We start from the raw sequence: 21,742 nt of genomic DNA on the forward strand, positions 1-21,742 counted from the left end.
GCAGGAAAAGCACAACCCACACACATTTATCCCAAAGCAATTTAAAGTTTTTATACATTACTACAGTATTCTCTATTGCATCTAGTCTTGTGTGTTCAAATGCAAAACCCTTTCCTCCAAACTGATCAGGTACTTTTCCAATGAAAAGAATACATTCAAGAAAACACAAAAGTATTTTCAAAGAGGTAGAGAAAAGTAAACAATTTTAAAGTTTCACATTCAACTTTTAATAGTTAGAAGCCTTATAGTAAGCAACCTCTGAAAAATAATGACATATAAAAAACACCAACTGAAATTTCAAAACTAGATAAAATTTTTCCCCTTATGGTTCACAAGCAGCTATTCATATGAAATAATAATAGTGATAGTTTAAAGTTTACATAACAATTTAAGGTTTGCAAAGAACCTTACATATATTATCTCATTTGATCCATACAAAGTTTAACAGATGAGGAAGCTGAGGCAGAAAGGCTAAGTGGCTTGTTCAAGTCAGTCAATCAACAAACTTTTATTAAATGTTTACTACATATATCCCAGGAAATGTGCTAAGCACTAGGAATTCAGAGGCAAAGACAATCAATCCCTGCTCTCAATGACCTCACAGTCTAATTGGAGGAGATACCATGCAAACAACTATTTACAGACAAGAGATACAAACAAATATGGATCTTTAAGGGGTCATGAAGAGTAAGATATGATTGAAAACAACTAAACAACAATATAGATAACAATATAGATCCAAATGAATTGCAAATAATCAAAAAAAAGAAGGAACCAGAATTAAGGGAGAATATATGATCTAAGACTGGAAAGCTTGGGTGAGGAAGCAGGTTAAGAATGGCTTTGAATGCCAAATTCGGCATTCAAAATACAGGATTTTATATCTGATTGTGAAAGCGATAGGAAGCCACTGGAGTTTATTGAATAGAGGAATAACATGATCAGACCTAGGCTTCAGAAAGATCATTTTGTTTGCTGAGGAAGACAGACTGGAGTGAGGAGAGATTTGTGGCAGACAACCAACCAAGTGACTACTGCAGGAGTCCAGCAATGAAGTGATGAGGGCCCATATCAGCTGGTGGCAACATTAGGAGAGAAGTGGGCATATGCTGGACATGTTATGAAAAGTAAAATCAACAGCACTGGACAACAGATGAGAGGGGGTGTGGAAGTGGGAAAGGGGAGGAGGTGAAGATGACATCTAGGTCATGAGCCTGGGTGACCTGGGTCACATAGCTAGCAAGTGTCTGAGGCAGGACTCAAGCTCGCGTCTTCCTGACGCCAAATCTGGGACCTGATCCACCATGTCATCTGGCTGCCTCAAAAAAAATTTTTTTTCCTGAAATTTTTCTTCAAAAAAAAACAAAAACAACAAAAAAAAAAACACAATTTACTAACAATAAACAAAGGGTGAGAGTTAGAAGAGGGGCACAGTTTTTCTAGTACTTCTGGAAAAGCATGTTAGTACTCATTAAATATCAATGTAAAACTATAACTCTGGGTGAATTTTAACTTCTCAATTTCTCCATGTTACAAGTTCCAAAGAGAAAATATCTTTTGGGGACAGGAGATACAGTTCTGGTTAAATGAAACTGCTATATTTAATTCTTTCAGTCATAAAGAAGTACCTTTGAAAAGCTAAAGCTTTCTTTGTCTCTGCAAATTCTTGCAGGTTAGTTTTAATTAAAAACAGCAAAATTCTATTTTTTTAGATTTTCTAGGACATCCCTTATCCAAGTCTGCACATTCTCACCAGATAATCATGCTGATTCATACACAAAAGTTATGTTTAACCAAATTATGGGTTGCCATTTGAAAAGAGGATTCAGATCCAACTGTCCAAAATTCAAAGTTTTCACAAAGATGTATTTTCTACCATTACTTCTCCATAAAAGTCAAATTCTCATTTCTTTGTTCCCAAACTGTGAAAAACAGGTCCTGGGTTAAAAAAAAAAAAAAGTCATATATTCCATACTCATGTTTTATAAGAAATATTCCCTTCACTTTCCCAAGTTGGTTTGTAGTAACGGAAAACTATAGTGTGAAAATTATTACAAAGAAATTAAGAAAAAGCAGTAACATTCTCTTATGGGACCAGCTTAAAAGAAGAAAAAAATTCAAAAGCATATGCTTTTAAATCGGAAATGTTTCAGACTCAAAATATTCCCATTGTCTGCCTAGTCTGAAAGCCTTATTACCAGTTACTAGTTACTTCCGAAAGAAATAGTCTAGTTCTAGTAAGGGGTGTAACAGGAAGAGTAATGGGTCTGCTTTAAAAGAATTTACAGAGGAGAGTTTTGGCTGAAACTAAAACAAACAAACAAACAAACAAAAGGGTTAGTTTAGTGGCCCTAGAATCAGTTGGGCCCAGGCAAAATTGCTCCAGGCCACCAGCCCTAGTGCAGCCTGGGACTTAATTTGTCTAGGCTAGATGTTTCAAAGGCTTCTAAGAAGCAATCAAGCAAGTTCCCAGGATGGGTGGGGTAAACCAAAACTGGGATTGATTTATTTAAACAGAGTTTGGGGAACTAATGAGAAAGAAGCTTCAGTCTAGCCCCAGGACAGGGAAAGAAGTGTCCAAGGAGTCTGGTGTCTCTGTGGGAGTAGTGGGAGGGGAGGGAGATATTCTGTATTAGACCTCCCGTCAGACTAACAGCTCTAATTAGCTCCTGGTAGGCAGAGATTAAGGAGGCAAATTCTGTCCTCCTGTTCTTAAAAAGAAAAAGGGGAAGACCTTTGTTTTTAAGTTTATTCTAGAATTAAGAGATTTGTAACAGACCCCTTTTCAAACTGTGCTACAACTGTACACAGTTCAAGTTTCATTGATATGATTTAGGGGCTATTTTAGTACAATACCTTAAGTCCCCATGAAAAAAAAAAAAACATTTTTTTTTGCCATAACAATAATAAGTTCATAATGAATAAAAGTTCAATGATAAATATAAACAATACTTATATGTGCTTTAAGATTTCCAAAGTTGTGTGTACATATACATTTACATATGCATATGTGTGAATATTTTACATACGTATGTGTGTATGCACATTATATGCATATATGGGCATGTGTTTGTACACGTATACATATATACGCTTACATGCATGCATATATATGTCATTTAATACTCAAAACAATTCTGTAAGGTAGGAAATATTCTCTGAAAGAACGTAAGCTATTTTTGTCTTTGAATCTCCAACACCTTGAATAGAATAGTGCCTGGTACATAGCAAACTCTTAATAAGTAATTGTTGATTATTATCCTCATTTTACAGATTAGGAAAATCAGGCTCAGAATGACTGAGCGACTTAAGAAAAGTTACTCAGCTATTAAGTATTTGAGGCAGGATCTGAGGCAGGATCTTCCTGCCTGAGCCCTAAGCCCTGAACTCAATCCACTTCTCCTTTCATGAAAACTAACCGGCATAATGATGTTCCTTGAGTAAAGTGGCTCCTAAATCTTGGAGAGTTTGGCTTCTGTGTTTGGAATATGTCCAAATTACTTTTAGTGTTAAATGTGCATTATCACATTTATTATACACACTTAAATTATATCCCAAAACTCACAAAACCTATACTGTATATATATCTTGTAGGTTTTGTTAATTTTTGGTCATAATTTCAGTTATAACTCAGTTAACCAGAAGGATCACATTAACCTCAACATCATGTTTTCCAACTATTCAGACCTTTAGGCGGTTCACTCATCACTATATTGGAGGCAGTTAGCTAGATGGCATAATATATAGAGTGCTAGACTTGGAGTCAGGAATATCTGAGTTCAAATTCAGCCTCAAACACTCAATAGCTGTGTGACCCTGAGCAAGCCACTTAATCTCTGTTTGCCTCAGTTTCCTCAATTGTAAAATGAAGATTATAACAGCACCTATACCTTGAGAGGTTCTTGTGAAGATCCAATTAGATATTTGTAAAGAGCTTAACACAGTGACTGGCACATAGTAGGTACTATATAAACTTATTCTTTTCCCTTCCCCCACCCCCTTTACAAGTACATTAGGTCTAAGATATTTTAATTATGCATTTTAGGCACATAGTAGGTATTCCCTAGGCAAGGGAAATGTGCTATAAAAATTCTATAGGTCATCAAAATGACTCTAAATAAGCTGCTAGAATGCTCTTTCACACAGAATTTTTTTCTGGCATGCCCTACCTTGAAAGTCATTAAAGTAACTGAGTATATACATATATTTGGACAAAACTGCATAGCAGGAATGAAATTCAAGCCAAATTAAGTAGTTCTCATTACAAGGGGAACTAGTGACCTAGCATTAAGTGGTTCTGCACCTGCTCTGGCAAAACTTGATCCTCCGAAGGAGGATGGTGACTGCTTTTTAGCCAACATTTGCTTAAACATAGAAAATCTGTTCACACAAGGGAAAGTGGGGGTACTTTGGAGAAACTAGATTCTTAGACACATACAGCCATGGATATCTGTAATCTAGATAAGTGAGCTTGTGGGACTTTTTAGATTATCCTATGTCAGTTCTCCTGAAGAAGAATTAGGATTTGGGTACATTTACTCTAAACTCAATTTTCAAAGAAGTCACTTCTAGCAGTGGACCGAGAAATGCCTTCTGAGCTCAATAAAGCATCTACTCCCAAGAGTTTCTCAGCTGCTTTTTAAGCTGAGAAAAGCATCTAACTCTGGGCAGTCTTAAATATATGGGCCTGTGTTCTTGGGTCATTCAACAAGCATCAATTCAGTGCCTCCCAATGCCAAGCACTGTGCTAAGGGACATAAATCCTAAGAATGAGCAGGTCTTTGCTCTGTAAGAGCTTCCATTCTTCAGGGGGAGATATATACATATGTAAATATATACAGAATACAGAGTTCTTAGGGAAAGGAGGGGCAGCAGCACTTAGGGGATCTAATAAATCTAAATCTATAAGACCAGGAATGCATTTGATTCTTAAACCCAAAGCTACTGGAGAAACAGAGGGGGAGAACTAGAATTTAAATTAACTGTTTGGTATATATAACTGTTTGGTATATAGCTGGAGAAAGAAATGGCAAACCATTCCAGTATCTTTGCCAAGAAAACCCTAAGTGGGATCATGAAGAGTTAGACTCAACTGAAAACAACTAAACAACAAAGTTGGCACAGTGGATAGAGTGCCAGGCCTGGACTCAGGAAGACTGGCCTCAGACACTTACTAGATTTGCGTGTGACCCTGGGCAAATCACTTAACCCCCTTTGCCTCAGTTGCCTCATCTGTAAAATGAGCTGGAGAAGGAAATGGCAAACCACTCCAGTATCTCTGTGATCCCATTTGGGATCACAGAGACACAACTGAAACGACTCAAAAAAAACAACAACAAAATACAGTATAGTTTTCCCCACTAAATTAACTCGAGGCCAAGAGACTGAGACAGAGGACAGAAACATACAGACTCCTCACACACATACCTGACTCTTTCCTGCTTCGCTTTCCTCCTTCTCGACTCTTCTTCAGCACAGCTTTTAACATCTTTAATAGACTTTCTGCTTCCTAAAGAGAAAAGGGAGAGAAGAGACAAGGAAGGGGGAGGGAAGCCTATGTTAGAATGTAACCTGAACATTGTCTTTAAACAGATATTTCTCATGTCAAACAAAACACGCAGAGGTCATTAAATATAAAATATGCTGGGCTTTACATTAATTTTCCATGAATAAGTTAAGCAGCAAGCCAAAGGCTAAAGCAACAAAGAATGTTTTAATATTTGAATAAAATGATTAGACGCTTACTATCTCATTATAAAGGAAAACAACATTGGGCATTCTCAACATTCCACATATAATTAAGGTTACGAGGCTAAACCTGGGTGAGTTACTGTAATATACTTTAGTACAAAAATGCTTAACTACTGACCCAAGTTTACTAAAGGGAGAGAATATGGAACACAAAAGCTACAAATAAAATACGAATTACAAAGAAAAGAATGAAGCAATATCATTAATTCACTGGCTTTGTTCAATTATGCTACCAAAAAAGAAAAAAAAATTTTTCTCAGGAGCAAACATCTGCTAGCATTTTCAAAGGAATCCATTATAAGATTGATACTGTGGGTCAGGGTAACATCTTAGAAGTTCTGGACTGAGTGGGGACTTCAGGGATCAAGGAGAACATAGTCATTTTATAGATGGGGAAACTAAGTCCTAGAGAAAGGAAGTGACTTGCGTGAGGTCTCAAAGCTAATAATGAGATATTAATCTTCGATTATATGTAGTAGTTATGTTTTGGGAGGCAGAGGGAAAAGGAGTAGCCCGTGGCACCAAGCCAAACCTAGGCAATAATGAGTTACACTTTTTAAAAATGGGGTTCTACTGTGCTTGTAAAAACAGCGGAAAGGCTCATTCCTAAGGTGAAACCAGACACCTACGCTCTGGCAATAGACAAACACAAGGACATTATTTCAGCATGAAGTTATTCTCTTCACTCATTTCCCTCCTCTCCACTAATCCAAATGAAAAGGATGCAGGTGCAGCAATAAACTAAGAACAAATTTCCAATTATACAACACTATACCTTAAACTGTGGATAGAGTGCTTAATAAATGGCTGATGATTAACTAAAATGGTTAGTTTTTAAATTATTAGTATTAGTAATAACAAACTAACACTAACCACTAATGCAGTTAGTTTATCATAATTATTATTAATAGAAACTCACATTATTTGCACTGTATAGTCTACAAAGGACAGCTAAGAAGCACAGTGGATACAGTGCCAGGCCTGAAGTCAGGAAGACCCTTCTTCCTGAGTTAAAATCTGGCCTCAGACTCTTAGTGTGATCCTGGGCAAGTCACTTAATCCTGTTTGCCTCAGTTTCCTCATCTGTCAAATGAGCCGGAGAAGGAAATGGCAAACCACTCCGGTATCTTCGCCAAGAAAACCCCACATAGGGCCACACAAAGAGTCAGACACAACTGAAAAAATGAACAATAGTCCACAAAGCACTTTCCTCACAACAATCGTGTGACAGAAAGAGTACAAGTATAATCACTATTTTATGAATAGAGAAACTGAGACTCAGAAGGATAAAATGACTTGCCCAGTATCCACATAGCTAGTAACTGTCAGAGCTAGCATTCAAATCCTGCTTCCCACCCCCTACCAAGGTCCAGTGTTCACTGCACCATCTTCCTACAAAAAATTTCCTTAACACCCACCCCCATCATTATTTTTACCTAATGACAGTTTCCTTTTCATCTACCTCCTCCTTACTCCTAGCTAAATAAAATATCAATTGTATTTTTTTTTAACCAATTTTCCTCCCCTTAGAAGTTTCAATCCCTTAAGGATAAGCAAACTACAATGTTTTATGCTACATTAACATTATGACTCAAGTACTTCAAAACTTCAAAATATCTATTATTCCATATAAGTGCCTTTTTTTTTTTCCCCTTTTTGGTGAGGCGATTGGAGTTAAGTGATTTGCCCAGGGTCACACACCTAGTAAGTGTTAAGTGTCTGAGGCTGGATTTGAACTCAGGTCCTCCTGACTCCAAGGCCAGAGCTCTATTCACTACACCACCTAGCTGCCCCAGTATAAGTATTTTTGCCAAAGATGAAAATTGTAGTCCCTCTTTGGTAGAGGGTTTTATTCAAATCATAGCCAACCCTTTGGTGATGAGCCTCTCTAAACTTCTCTAGGAGGTTCTGGAGACCCCAGAACCACACTCCATCACCACACTTTTCCACTCCACACAACCTTCAACAACCCAACCACAATACCACCTATGACAGAACCAATACCTACCAGGCAACCCCTCTCCTGTCAAAGGGATGCAATAGGGCTTTGCTGGTGACTGATTGGCTCCTGCCACCCTTGAGACGGCATATTAGGTATCTAAGGGCATAACAAGTCCCACGCACATGAAATCAGGGTCCTTTCAACTTGGTAGATATCTGAAGACCACCCAGTCACCATACCTTGGCCTGCTGACCAGATGCATTTCCATTGAGACAAGGGGACCAGCCTATGGAAACTAAGGGCTACAGTATCCATTTTTTACTTAGTCTTGCTAGGTTAGGACTAAGTAAACCTCCTTTTATTAACTTATAAACTCTTCAATAACTTCAAAGTGTCTCATTTTGTCCCAAAGTCAAACCTGAATGGGATGTTGGCATAAGGCTCTCACCCCTAACAACTCTGGTAAGCAGACAACAAGCATTTATTGAGACCTTCCTATGTACCAGACATTATGCTAAGCAGTGTGACACAAAAGGGTGCAGGGGTTGCTCTCAAGGAGCTCACAGTTTAACGTTGAAGAAATCACGCAAATAACTATGTACATACAAGTTAAAAAACTGAAGGCAGTCTCAGAGAGAAGGAACCTTAAAAATCTAAAAATTATACAGCTGTTTGTGGAGGTCAGGTAGATATAAGATAGGAACAAAAGCATCTCAAAACAAGTGATTTTAAAAAACAGCTCAAAAAAGCACTTTCAAAATAAGAGAAAAATATAGCTATATAAAGAGGATAGGTACCTTGGAAAGTAGTCAGTCCTCCCTCACTGGAATTCTTCCTGTAAAAGCCCGATGACACTTGCTGAAAATGCTATAGAAAGAATTCTTGATCAAGTTTGAGTTGAAATAAATGGCCTCTTGGGTTTTTCCCCCAACTGTGAGATTATGTGATACATTCTGCTTTGTGACACCATTTTCTCTGGGAGAAAATGAGACACAACAGGATACGATAAAGAAAACACACAGCTACTCCGTTTACTTTCAAATAGTGATATTAGGAAGGCCTCTCTTTCCACACTACTACACAGGCCATTGACATAAGAACTTATAATGGTAAGCTGATACATTCATGCAGCTTTTTAAAATATATATGTATAGAGGAGCCCTAATATGCAATATCTCTGCAACCTCTGTTCTCTCAATAAATCCTTGTTGACTGACAAGACTTAACAGTGCAGAAAAGAGGCACAGGTATGCACCACAGGTAGGCCACAAGAAATGAAAAAGGAGAGGGAGGTGACAAGGCTGTGTTTGGCAATATCCTTGCATGTTTATGCCTGAAAATCCCAAATATCCTGGAAATCAGCCCAAATTCCTAGACTGGTAATGAAAATGACAGATTTCATAAGATGGCACATGCTTGGTCCAAGAAGCTTTTAGCTTTTAGTTGCTTTTCAACCAACCAGTGCATCCAACCCCAACTCTACAGATGAAACACTTTACTTTCTTTTTTTCAAAAAATGAAAACTATAAAACACAAGGTGTTTCCATTTCTACTTTAGGCTGCCAGGAAATTTAAGCCAAATTCAGTGTCCAATTGTAGTAATCAACTCATTCATCTCAGGTACCTGGCAACATCTAATCCCTCTACTTTCCTTTGGATGTTTTTATCCTTAGTTATCCTTTTTGGCATTATGCAATAACTTCAAATTTAGCTCAAATCCTCCTGAAAGTAGGTGGAAGGGTGAGGGAGAGGAAATAAATCCTAAGTAAACAAAAAGCACTCAAACTCTTTTCATCTTCTTTAGCCCCTTCAACAACTCAATCTATAATTACCTACTATATACAGAGCACCACTACATTAAGTGCCAGGGAATTTAACAAAGACATGGTCCCGTCCTCAAGGAGATTACAGTTTAGTACAAAATAAGACAAAAGAATAGACATCAAATAATTTAGGATTTTACAGTTAAGTTCTTCTAAGAAAGTTGAAATCAAGGGTTATATGAGGAGGTCAGGGTTCAGAAAAGGCTTTACTGAGAAGGCAGCATCTGAGTCACTCTTCAAAAGATAGATACACAGAAAAGACATTCAGAGGAAATCAAAGAAACACATAAGACAATTTTGTTGCTACCTTCTAAAAGTTAATTTTTAAAAAATAATAAACCAGACAGCAGCATTTTATAGTTACATGTACAATCATTAGTAATCACCTTTTTTATTTTCTATTTTCTTTTTCTTTTATTTGTTCGTGCAGGGCTAGAGTTTTTAACCTGAGACTTGTGAAATACAGATGGATAGACAGATAGATAGATAGACAGACAGACAGATAGAAAGATAGAAATATATTTCAATAAAAATGGTTTTCTTTCTAATCTTACACATTTTAATTTATTCACTTAAAACCATTATTCTGAGAAGGGATCCATAGACTTCATCAGATTGCCAGAAGGGTCCATGAGAGAGGAATGATGGTATTTCTCAATGAAGTTCAACTAAAATGACAGGTTATCATAATCAAAGAAGCTATCAGCCATCACCTATTGGTAATGGGCAACCTAATGGTAAACAAGCAACCTCTAACAGTTAGCTGGTCCACAGGGAACAGAAAGTCTGTCACGAGGACCATACTGTAAATCTCTCCAGCTTGAAAGAACCTACCAGAACTTGTGTTCCATGGACACAGCCTTCAGGAACCACAGGTCCTCCAGAAAAGGAGTACAGTTTTATTTTAAACATCATTAGAATTTTTTAAAATATGCTTTTGAATATTTCCCTGCATAAGGAAGGTAATTCTGACAGAGGCAGGAAGGTTGGGTTGGTACAGAAGCAGGAAAACCTGTTAAAGCAGTTACTGCAATAATCTATTCAGATGATAATGAGGTTCAGTACAATGGTGAGGGGAGTAGAAGCCAAAAGCAAGAGATCTCATTTTCCCATTTCTTCCTTCCTCAGTCTTCAGCATCAAAGACACATGTAACTGTCATTTGGAGAAATCCTTAAACTTCACTAATTTGGGGTTTTTTTTTTAAGTTGCAAGCACTTAAAATGAGAGAACTTTATAATCTCTCTTCTCTAAGCTCTTAAAATATTATATGTATGTACCACATGTTTTGGTGGTTAGTTATGTTTGATCTTGTGCTATTCTATTTTATATGAAAACTATATGCCCCCTGAGGGCAGAGGCCATGTCTCTTACCCTTTTTTGTACATTCCATAAAGCCTAGTGTTCCACAGTAAGCAATTAAAAACTATCTGGAGATTTAAAAATATTTCTTTTATTGTCTAACCAGATGAGTTAGCTGTTAAAAAAAATAGTCTAAGTTTTCAATAACAAAAAATATATTTTCTCTCCCTTCCATGAGTTAGCTTTCTAATCAGTTGCCTTCAGTGTCTAAAGCACTGAGTGAGGATTAGGAGACCTGGATTTTATTCTTAGTTCTGCTACTAACCAGCCTGTTGACATATACTTACATAACGTCCCCAGTCCTCTATTAAAGACAACTTTGAATATTTCTTTCTGTTTCCTAAAATTTTATGATTCTGCCTACAATCACCATCACTAGGTTGTGATGATGATGTAGTGTCTATGCCAAAGAACTTTTTTTATATTGCACAATATGTAAATGAAGCTGAGCCATATGACATTGTTTTGGTCAGTTATAATCTATATCTTAAGAATGAATAAGCCACACCAATGTATTAGTCTCCTTAACCAAAATTTTAGTGAATACTCCCTCCAATTCCACAAATTAATGACTTTTTAAAGCACTAAGTGCAATTCATTAGGAAGCAAAGTAAATGTCTGCTTTTGTCACAAGAAAGGTAATTTTAATTAAAAGATTATTCAAGCACACAGTTTAAACTGATTGTTTACATTTTATTGCATTAAGTTATCTGACAACTCCCCTCACTTTCAATCTATATTTAAAACGCTGTTCCTAAGTTGTTCTGTAAGGAAGAGAGTTTCAAAAAAACAAAAATCCTAAATCTGCATTTCAAGTTCCTAGAGAATTGCAAAGAGGAACTGCTGCATGTAAGTTTGTTTAAACAAATCCCTATTCTAATAGTTGTTGGGAATGCTGGAAAAAGAAACTGGATTTCATTCCCCTATGAAAAAAAAATAGGAAAATGAGCTTCTAGTTTGAGAGGCATTGTGGGAATTTTACATTTTCAGGATGGATACCCAGTTACGTGTCTTTTACTTTCTTTTCCTGTTTCTGCCACAACAGAGAAAAAAAAGATACACCATTAATGACAGACATTTTAGCTAAAATAAAGATAATCTAAGGTCATCCCTTTAATTAGGTCTAACAGCTAAAGCAGGGTGAATTCATCACCTGAGGCTAAAACCTAGAGTAGCTACCAGCAACCAAGAAAAATTACCCAGAGGGACTTTTAATTCTGAAATTCTTCAGCAATGTACTAGTCTGGCAGGGTCAGATTCTAAGAGAAGAGTCAGAATAAATTAAAAAATGAACATTCTGATCAAAATCTGAGGATCCTATTAAACTGAGATTACAGTTATGGATTACTGAAAAAAGTATCAAATTGTAGCTTTGGTATTCACTTCTTTGAAAGTTGTTCTAAAAAAATAAATAAAATTAAAAAAATAGCATGTTTAAATGGTATAGTGGAAAAACCACTGGCTTCTTTTTTTTTTTTTTTTTTTTTTTTTAGAGAGCTTAGGTTCAAAAGATGCCTTTGGCAATGATTAACTCTGTGACCCTGGGCAAATCACCAAACCTCCCTGGGCCTTAGTTTTCACTGATCCCTATGAAAAAATAAAGTACCTCTTCAATGTCTGCTATGTTTTGCTGTTGTTCAGTCATGTCTGACTCTTCATGACCCGTTTTTGGGGGTTTTCTTGACAAAGATACTGGAGTGGTTTGCCATTTCTTTCTCCAGCTCATTTTAAAGATGAGGAAACTAAGGCCAACAGGGTTAAGTGACTTGCCCAAAGTCACGCAGCTAGCATGTGTTTGAGGTTGGATTTGAACTCAGGAAGATGAGTCTTCTTGACTCCGGGCCCACCACTCTATCCCACTTTATCTGTTGTGCCACCTAGCTGCCCCTTCGCTATGTTTAACTAACTTATTCAGTAGTACTTTTGATAAGTACAAGGTCACATTTGTTACCTAGGTTCTTACCTACACCTAGAAGCAGCCTACCTAATTTGGAAGCAAAAAAATGTATTGGGGCACTGGGGGAAGGGGGGAATCACAGCCTCAAGTAGAAAGGCAGCATAACATTGTTTTAAGAAAAGAAAAATACTAAGCCAGAAGCTGAGAACCATGGGTTTGTTTTTTGTTTGTTTTTTTTATACTGATTGTCATTAGCTGACTGCGTGACTATGAACAAATCATTTAAGCACTCTGCATCTCAGTTTCCTCACTGATAATTTTAGAAGTCTTTTTCAGCTCTAGAATTCTGATGATTCTATGATTCTACATATTAGTCAAACAAATAAGTGACATAGTAGTCTTCAAAGTTCCAAATGTGCAGAATTGGGTTAATTTGGTATTGCTGATCAGATGTGATTTTATATATCTACCTGTGTGTGCAAGTGTGTGTGTGTGTGTATACATGCATCTGTGTGTATACATACAAATGAATCACAAAGCTAAATTACCACACTGTTTTATTGAAATCCACTCTACAAAACAGTTATCTCTAATTCCACCTTCTCTTCCATGGCTTTAGGCAAGGAGCTATAAATAAGGGCTAGGGTTAGATGGCCTTCAGCTCTAAAATGCTGTGTCTGTCAAACTTGCACACCTAAACAACAAAGACACAACAAGGTCACAACTTTTTTTTTTTTTAAAGGAGTATTTGAGATAATGGACTAAACAGAAATGTAATGGTCTCTTGTTTCCCAGATAAGTGGAAAACTATCAAAATTGTTACAAGGGATGTCCTGTTATTTAAAAAAAAATGCCATTATTGGCATTTTCATTTTTCTAACGAATTTATAAAAACAACACCATCAACTCGAGGTTTGGAGGACTCATGGGTCCTATAAAAACACAGTTTACAAGTAGCAAAATGACACATTAGTGTAGGAAAAACAAGACAACTACGACTTTTGAGTCCTAATCCCCTCTGCCCTTGGCTTTTTTAACAATATGGAAAGGCTGTATTATCTCTGAGCTTCCCATTTATTATACATAACACAGGTATTGTTTAAATAATTAATATAAAGTACACTATTGTTGCTCTGTCTTCATCACTGATTCAAACACCAACCAACCGACAGGGATTTGACTTCAATCCTCAATTATAAAACAGTATCCTCCCTACAATTTGCTTTTTTCTGTGTATAAAGTCAATGAACATTCAGTCTCCAAAGATATATGTGAGGACTGACCACAAAGTAATGGGAATGGGGCTTTTTTTTTAATGCTGCAGAATGTATGCATTCAAGTTAAGTACTGTCCCCTCCAAAAGCTGCCATCTTGGGAAGACAGATACACATTTATGTCCATGAAGCAGCCACTGCCCAAAAAAATGGACTTAAAATCTTATTCTGGAATTGTTTTGAGGCTGAGGCACATGGTTTTGGACATCCTCAATGGTTACAAATTCCCAACCTTTGAGAGTGGATTTAAATTTTAGATATAGCCACAAAACATTCTGACCTTACGATGAACAAGAATATGGATAACCCTAACTGGATAATACCCTTTGGATTTAAAACCAAAGTATGACGTAAATAGATTGCTTTCAGCTTCAAATCTGATTCAGATCATGCCACATACCTATTTAAAAATCATCAGTGACTCCCTCTTAACCAGTCAACAACTCCTTAGCCTGATGTTTTTAGCATTCTACCATCAGTATTACATGCCCTATGCCATTTTTTATTTATTTAACTTTTTTTTTTACATAAGCATAAGGCAAAAGGGTACATGATGAGAAAAGGTGCACAGAAAAGTCTAATGAAAAATGTTTTGGGGTCAATTGATTTTTTTAACTAGTTTTTGAGTTTGGGCAGTGCTAAAGAGGATATGGGGGTAGGGGGGAGGCTTATGACAAAGTCAAAGACAAGGCATATCTTGGAATTATGGCAGAAAATAAATGATCAAATATGTAGGTGGAAAGGTCACGGGGGGGGAAATAAATTAGGCTCCTAAATATTAAGGTGGGGGAAGCTGCGAGACAGACAAAAATTGAAGATAATTCTGAAGTTGCAAACTTGGGTCCCTAGGCACTATACCAGGCACTAGGGATACACAGACAAAAATAAAAATTTCAAGGAGCTTAGCTTCTTCTGGGGGAGACAGCACTTATGTACATGTATATACAGCATAAATTCAAAATAAACACAAAATAATTTAGACAAAATGATGCACTGTCTGGCACATTACTAGCAGAGTCAGGAATTCTACATGAGAAAACCACTAGTGACAAATGAAGTGTCTCACAATTTCCAAATCATTCAATTTACAAGATTTGTATTTCGGCAGAAAATATCAAAATATTTACTATAACCCTACATATTTGTGCATGGAACTGGGATAGACGTTCCACAAAGGAGATTAAGTAGACCTCAGGAAATTTATAGTCTAAGACAGACAACAATAACAAGAGCAGAAGCCAACCCAACAAACAGAAATGCAAAATGTGTTGATGTCACATGAAAACAGAGGGTGCATTTAACGTATGAAGAATGAAAAAAAGTTGTATGCTTGGAAGAGGAATTGGCATCAGTCTTCCAGCTAATTCGAGAAAGCAAATAAGAGACTTAAGACTTGGGTTTCGGGGGCAGCTAAGTGGCACAGTACACAGAGCACCAGCCCTGGATTCAGGAGTACTTGAGTTCAAATCCGGCTTCAGACACATAACACTTACTAGCTGTGTGACCCTGGGCAAGTCACTTAACCCCCATTGCCTAACCAAAAAAAAAAAAGAAAAGAAAAAAAAAAAGACTTGGGTTTCCACCCTCCTTCCTGCAAAGTAGAACCTTACAGATCACATTCACAAAGCGGGGATTTCTAAGTCAACTTTCTCAACCTAGGTTTTCTCATCTGCAAAATAGGGGAAAATAACAGCACCTATCTCATGGGGTTGCTGTGAGAATCTAATCAGATAATTATCATACAAATGTTACCTATAATTATCAAGGCTGGCGACTGCCTATACAAAGAAAATGGAAGAGATGAAGTTGACTGAGTCACTTCCATTTCCTCAGTAGACCTGGTACACTTGGTTGAGATTCTATATTTTTCGTTCTAGTGCAATACATATATTTTAAGACTAACAGGGATACCACAGCATGTCTGATATTTCCATTTAAATAATGGCAAAAAAAAAAAAAGCAACTTCATAGAAAACTGGTAAGCAATATGAAGCTACAGAAGAGCTGATGTAGCCATTCTGAACAACATTTAATAAGTAAAAACACAGCCAGATGGGAAATATTCCAGCTAGATTTTTATATTACAAAACGAGGACATGAGGGTAGGAGAAGTTTGCATGAGGACAACTAACGTTATTTTTAGAACATCCATAAAACTTTAACCACCACTGCAATGTTCCAACATTATCCATGCCTGAAGGTATGTATGGTGCATGCCCCCAGTGGGTCAGGATAAAGGTTCAGATTTTTATTTTCTGAAGAACTACTGAAAGGGTCAATTAAAGCCTTCAGAAGCATTTCCAGCAAAAGCTTTGATCGCTGATTCTGTCATCACTCTCCCTTACCACATACAGACAGCATGAAATAAATACATCTTGGATTCAAAGAACAAAATCAGTATTGTGAGGCAGTACTTACACTATGGGACATCAATTTAAAAAGAAACCACACAAACAGATATGGGTCATTTTTTTATGGGGGGAGGAAGCTATATAGAAAAGAGCAAGAGCTCCAAAATCTATACTTTTCAAACCCAAAACAAAAAGTATCCTTATATTCTTTCAACTATAACAATGAAATCATTTCTACATGCCCATAGTAAAGTTATTTTCATAACTTTATAATGTGTGGTCCAACTGCTTTCCTTTAAGAAAAAGAAGCACAAGAGAATACACACACACACACACACATACACACACACACACACACACACACACGCTTTAAAACAAAAATAGTTGGGATTACAGTTAGTGACGATAAGATTGTTCCATAATAATGTTCATAAATGTACTATCCTTTCACAGTCACAAACTAAAGAGATATGGATTTTGCTGGTCATGTAAGTATGCATGAAAACAGAACATGAAGTAATTTTTATTATGTGGATCTTATAAGCAGATATTAAAGTTCCCCAATATTCCCCAGATATTAAAATTTGTGTCTTCACTGCTAAAAAAAAAAATAAAGATTTCAAATAACTGCTAATTAATCCAAACCCTTGAAACTAATAAGGTTCATCAATTTCTGCTGTTTCAGTGAAATCCATCAACCTCTATTTGATACATTAATCTTGTGGCAAATATACATGTATAAATAAACATACCATCCAGATAGCTCTTTGTAGGGTTAAATTCTTCCTTTTCTTAAGACCTAGTATTCAGACTATCAGAGTTGAAAGGGGATATCTGGTTCAACATGAATCTTGGGAGTCAGAAGAGATTTCTGAAATCATCTACTCCTGCCTACAAGAAAACAAGAATTCCCTCTACAGCATACCCAATAAGAAGTCATTAGTTCCCTGGGCCAACCTCTAATCCCCTGGGGAGGGTGGGGACAGTCTTAATTTTTTTGTGTCACAGGCTTTAGTAATCTAGTAAAGTTTATGGATTCCTTCTCAGAATGTTTGTAAATGCACACAAAACAGAATTACAAAGGAAACCAATTATATTGAAATACAATATACACACATATGTGTATGTATGTGTATGTGTGTATATTATATATACATATACACATTTACTTACACACACACACACATTCGAGGACACTACCCCCAGTCAAGAATCCCTGCTCTTGTGGTAAGGGTGAACCCTACTGTGTCCTGGGAAAGCCCATTCCACTTAGGGAGAGCTCTAGTTTTTTGGAAGTTTTCCTTACATAAACCAAAACTTTCCTCTCTACAACTTCTGGCCATTACTTCCGGTTCTGCCCTTTGGGGCCAAATAGAATACATCTAATTCTATCTTACATATGATAACCCTTCAATTACTTGCACACAGCTCTCATATTCCCTGAGCATTCTTTCTCCAGAAGAATGGTTAATAGGGAGTTGAAACCCAAGACAAAGAGGGTACTAAGAGGACACCTAGATGTCCTTTGAAGGATCAAAATTTGCAATTTGAAGGGACCTTGGGGTCATCAACCTCCTCACTTTATACATGAGGAACCCTGGCAAGGAGATCAAACAATTTGCCCAAGATCACACAACAATTAAGCAGCAAAGCTTAACCTTTTCGTTAGACCACAAAAGAGTAAAGTTGATGAGTTTATGTCACCCGTCCAAGAAAAACTAAATCCCAGAGGTTTGGTAGAAATGACAGAGGTGAATGCTGAGCCAATGTCAGTGTCCTCTGAAAGGTTATGGAGAAGTACCACAGGAGTGACAGAAGGGCAAATCTTTCTATTTTTTAAAAAAAATAGAATATGGAGTCTGAAAACTGTAGGACAGTGAACTTGACTCTGACTCTGGATGAAATGCTGGAACACTTTATTAAAAAGATGGTTAATGAAGATCTACAAAATAAAACAATGATCACAAAGCATCTACGTAGTTTCCTTAAGAACAGCTCATGCTAGACAAATAATTTACCTTTCTGGCTCAACCATGTAATACTCCAGCAAAATAATGGATCTATGATCACATCAAATGTGGATATTCCCTCTAGCAATGCATAATGTAACCAATCCATGCCTAGCCTATGTGATTTTTCTTCACAACCTTCCATAATTTTACCAAAAGGACTCTACCCAACAGAAAGAATTTTCCTTGTATTTTCATAATCATGAAGAAATGACAGAGGTAAATGCTGAGCCAATGTCAGTGTCCTCTGAGTGGGCTGTCCATCATTATTCCTTGCTCTTGCCAGGTGATTGACCCATCTTCTTTTTGGATTATTCGTTCCTTTAATGATATTCTTTATAGTGTAGTGTTTACACCAATTCTCCTGCATAATTTTTTGAAATACGTTGTAGCCTGTTCAAGTCCACCAACAGCTTTTGGGTAATATTCAAATTCAATTCTTCAAAGACTGTAGAGTTTCATAATTCAAAGTCAGGGCAACATCACTGGAAGAATATTGTTGTTAAAAAAACAGACCTTTATTTCAGAGAGAAGCTTAAGATTATTAAAAGAACCTGCCAACTTCCCAGAGATGATCCAGCCTACCCTCCTCCTGTTTGACTCTGGGCCCAGCTCATTCACTAATTGTGGGATCTAAGATATAGTGATACTAATGAACAAACCCCACAGGTTACCCATCCCACTGCAAATCGCAGTCTGGACAAAAGATTTTTTTTATCTATTTGGTTTTTCTTGATTGGATAGCTTGACCAAATTCTTTTGAAAAGCTACAGATCTCATTTAGGAGGCTCTCCACTGTCCCAGTCTGATGTAATGAATACAATATCATTTGCAAAAAAGGAGACTTTGAAAGGTTTCATCATCTACAGGTAATCACTCTTTCAACTTGGACCCTACATTGGATTTGCTCTATGACAATAGTGAGCACCTCTGGAGAGCATATGTATTCCTGTTTCATGCCTCATAGGATATGAATAAATGAAGGGTTGAACAAAGTCTTCTGTTACATCACATCAGGAATCTTGTATGATTTTGATAGATGTATAGGGGACAGCTGGTAGAGGCAACACTCTAAGGCAACTTTCTTTTCTACCAAATCAAATACATTTTTTACAATCAACAAACAAAAAGCACAGTGGAATCTTACAATTGCTACACTACTTACTACTGTGATGGTAAAGATGTGATCTACTCTAGAGTTTCATTTGCAAAAGCCTGACTCTTCCCTTTTAATATTCTCTCAAGGATGCCCTTTAGATAACACCATTTTAATCTCATACATATATGCAGCTGAGAAAGCAGGCATATGGACTAGTAGATAATAATATGCTCTTTCAACTTTTCTGGATAATAAGCTCAAGATTTTTTTCCACACCTTCTTTTCCTCCTTCAGACACCTTGAAAATTGAGCCCCTCAACACCCTCAAAATTCTGTCACCTCCAACATGGGTCTCTTTTGCAGTTCACATAAACAATTTCAAAACATGAGTTGAGAGAAAATAACGTAAAATTTTGCTCCTATAGGTTATTACACACATCACTAAATGCCCTCATTAATTTTGGGGGTTTTTATTTTGTTTTCTTGCTAGGCAACAGGGTTAAGTGACTTGCCCAGGGTCACACTGCTAGCAAGTGTCAAGTGTTGAGGCTGGATTTGAACTCTGGTCTTTCTGACTCCAGGGCCAGTGTTCTATCCACTGCGCCACCTAGCTGCCCCCCCTTTTTTGGTGAGGCAATTGGGGTTAAGAGCCCTCATTAATTATTGCAAAAAAAGTATTAAGTAAAACAATGTCAACATTTTCTTTTTATTGCTGAACTGAAATATTTTGAAGCTATACTGAAATTCACTTTAGCGATTTCCACTCATTTAATCTCTGGCAATACCTCTCAGAAAAAGTATCATACAGGGAAATCTTGCCAGGCGGAGTACCATATAGGAGAGGGCCAGTCTTATAGTCAGAGTATTCTGGCAGACTAAAATGGGGATAATAATAGTGCCTACTTCCCACAGCTGTTTGTAAAGCGCTTAGTGACAATGATGATTAGAATTCTACTCCTTTCTCAGAAGCATACTACTAGACAATCTCTGGGCAAATCACTTAACTTCTCAGTGCTCTGAACAATTAAAATAGTAAGTCGCAAAGAAGTTGCTGACTTACATTGTTAGGGAGAGGTTCCTCTCTTGGGAGTTCCCTATACCAGTGAAATTACAGGTCCCCTCCTCATCCTTCCTTATCCACTCAAGCAGAATGGAAGCTCACCGAGGCAAGAGAAAGCAATGAGCCTGAATATAAAAAAATGGATAAAGCTATCCTGACTAACAGGCTTGACCAAACATATATCTAAGTGATAAAGTCTTAGGTACAGTACACAAAACAAAATCAGACGTTAACTAGGTTCATTTCTAACTTGGAATACACAAAAAGCCTCTGTGCTTTTGCTGCCCCATCTTCTTGAAAAATACAGTAAGATGTATATGATTAGTACTCCACTAACTTCAAACCTGTGATAAATTTGACCTGGACTGTTTTACTTTCTGAAGAAAATTTGCTAATTAAATTAATAACCTAATGGATTACAAGAAATCATATTTAAACTACTTGTAAGGAAAAAAATTGGAGAAAGTAACTTTATCATACTAGGCCTTTTTTTTTTTCTTGGCCTAGACTCACAATTTTATAATCTGAGAAACTCCCATCAGTAGGGAAACTCCCTCCATGGACAGAGATTAGCAATTCCTTTCTTAATTTCTAGTCTGGAGAAAATTATTTGAAAGCACTGAGATTAAGTCATGTGGCATGATCATTTTATGTGTGTTACATGTACATACATCCATACGTATACATGCATGCTTGTAAATGTATACAGCACATATATTTATAAATATATGTATTGTACATATATACATGTTTATACACACACACATAAAATGTGTCATTGGCAGTACTGGAACTCAGATCTCAACAGCAAAGCAAACACTATCCCAACTCCCAAGATGCCTCTCAGAATACAGTATACTAATTATGTTCATACATTCCTTGGAACAAACCCTTAACATGTTACCAATTAGTTCAAGAAGTCATGCAGAAAAAAAAACCCCATAAAATTGGTATTTTCTTCCAAGAAGGATGGGGGTAGTGGAACGCAGAAGAGTGTGCAGGAAAAGGACTGACAAAAGAAGGAAGACCTATGACTTCAGGAATGGCATAACTGGGTTGATCTGCACTTCTACTTCCGGTCTTATCACAAAATATATCCAAATATACTTTCATCATCATCATATGCTAAAACACAAGCTTTAAAATTTAGTGTTGGGGCAGCTAGGTGGTGCAGTG

The 21,742-nt window shown here is 36.9% G+C and overlaps 1 protein-coding gene across 2 annotated transcripts in view; it reads right to left on the reverse strand.

Moving 5' to 3' along the window:
• The window catches only part of TANC1 (tetratricopeptide repeat, ankyrin repeat and coiled-coil containing 1), a 265,490-nt gene that overhangs the window by 173,652 nt on the left and 70,096 nt on the right, over positions 1–21,742 (reverse strand). For both annotated transcript variants that reach the window (XM_027866155.1, XM_027866156.1), the window contains one exon: positions 5,428–5,509. In XM_027866155.1, coding sequence (XP_027721956.1) covers positions 5,428–5,488 — 61 coding nt within the window. In that variant the 5' untranslated portion in view covers positions 5,489–5,509. The remainder of the gene's footprint in view (positions 1–5,427; positions 5,510–21,742) is intronic.

Source organism: Vombatus ursinus, unplaced genomic scaffold, assembly GCF_900497805.2.
Source record: "Vombatus ursinus unplaced genomic scaffold, bare-nosed wombat genome assembly UNPS02014779.1, whole genome shotgun sequence".
NCBI classification, from domain to species: domain Eukaryota; kingdom Metazoa; phylum Chordata; class Mammalia; order Diprotodontia; family Vombatidae; genus Vombatus; species Vombatus ursinus.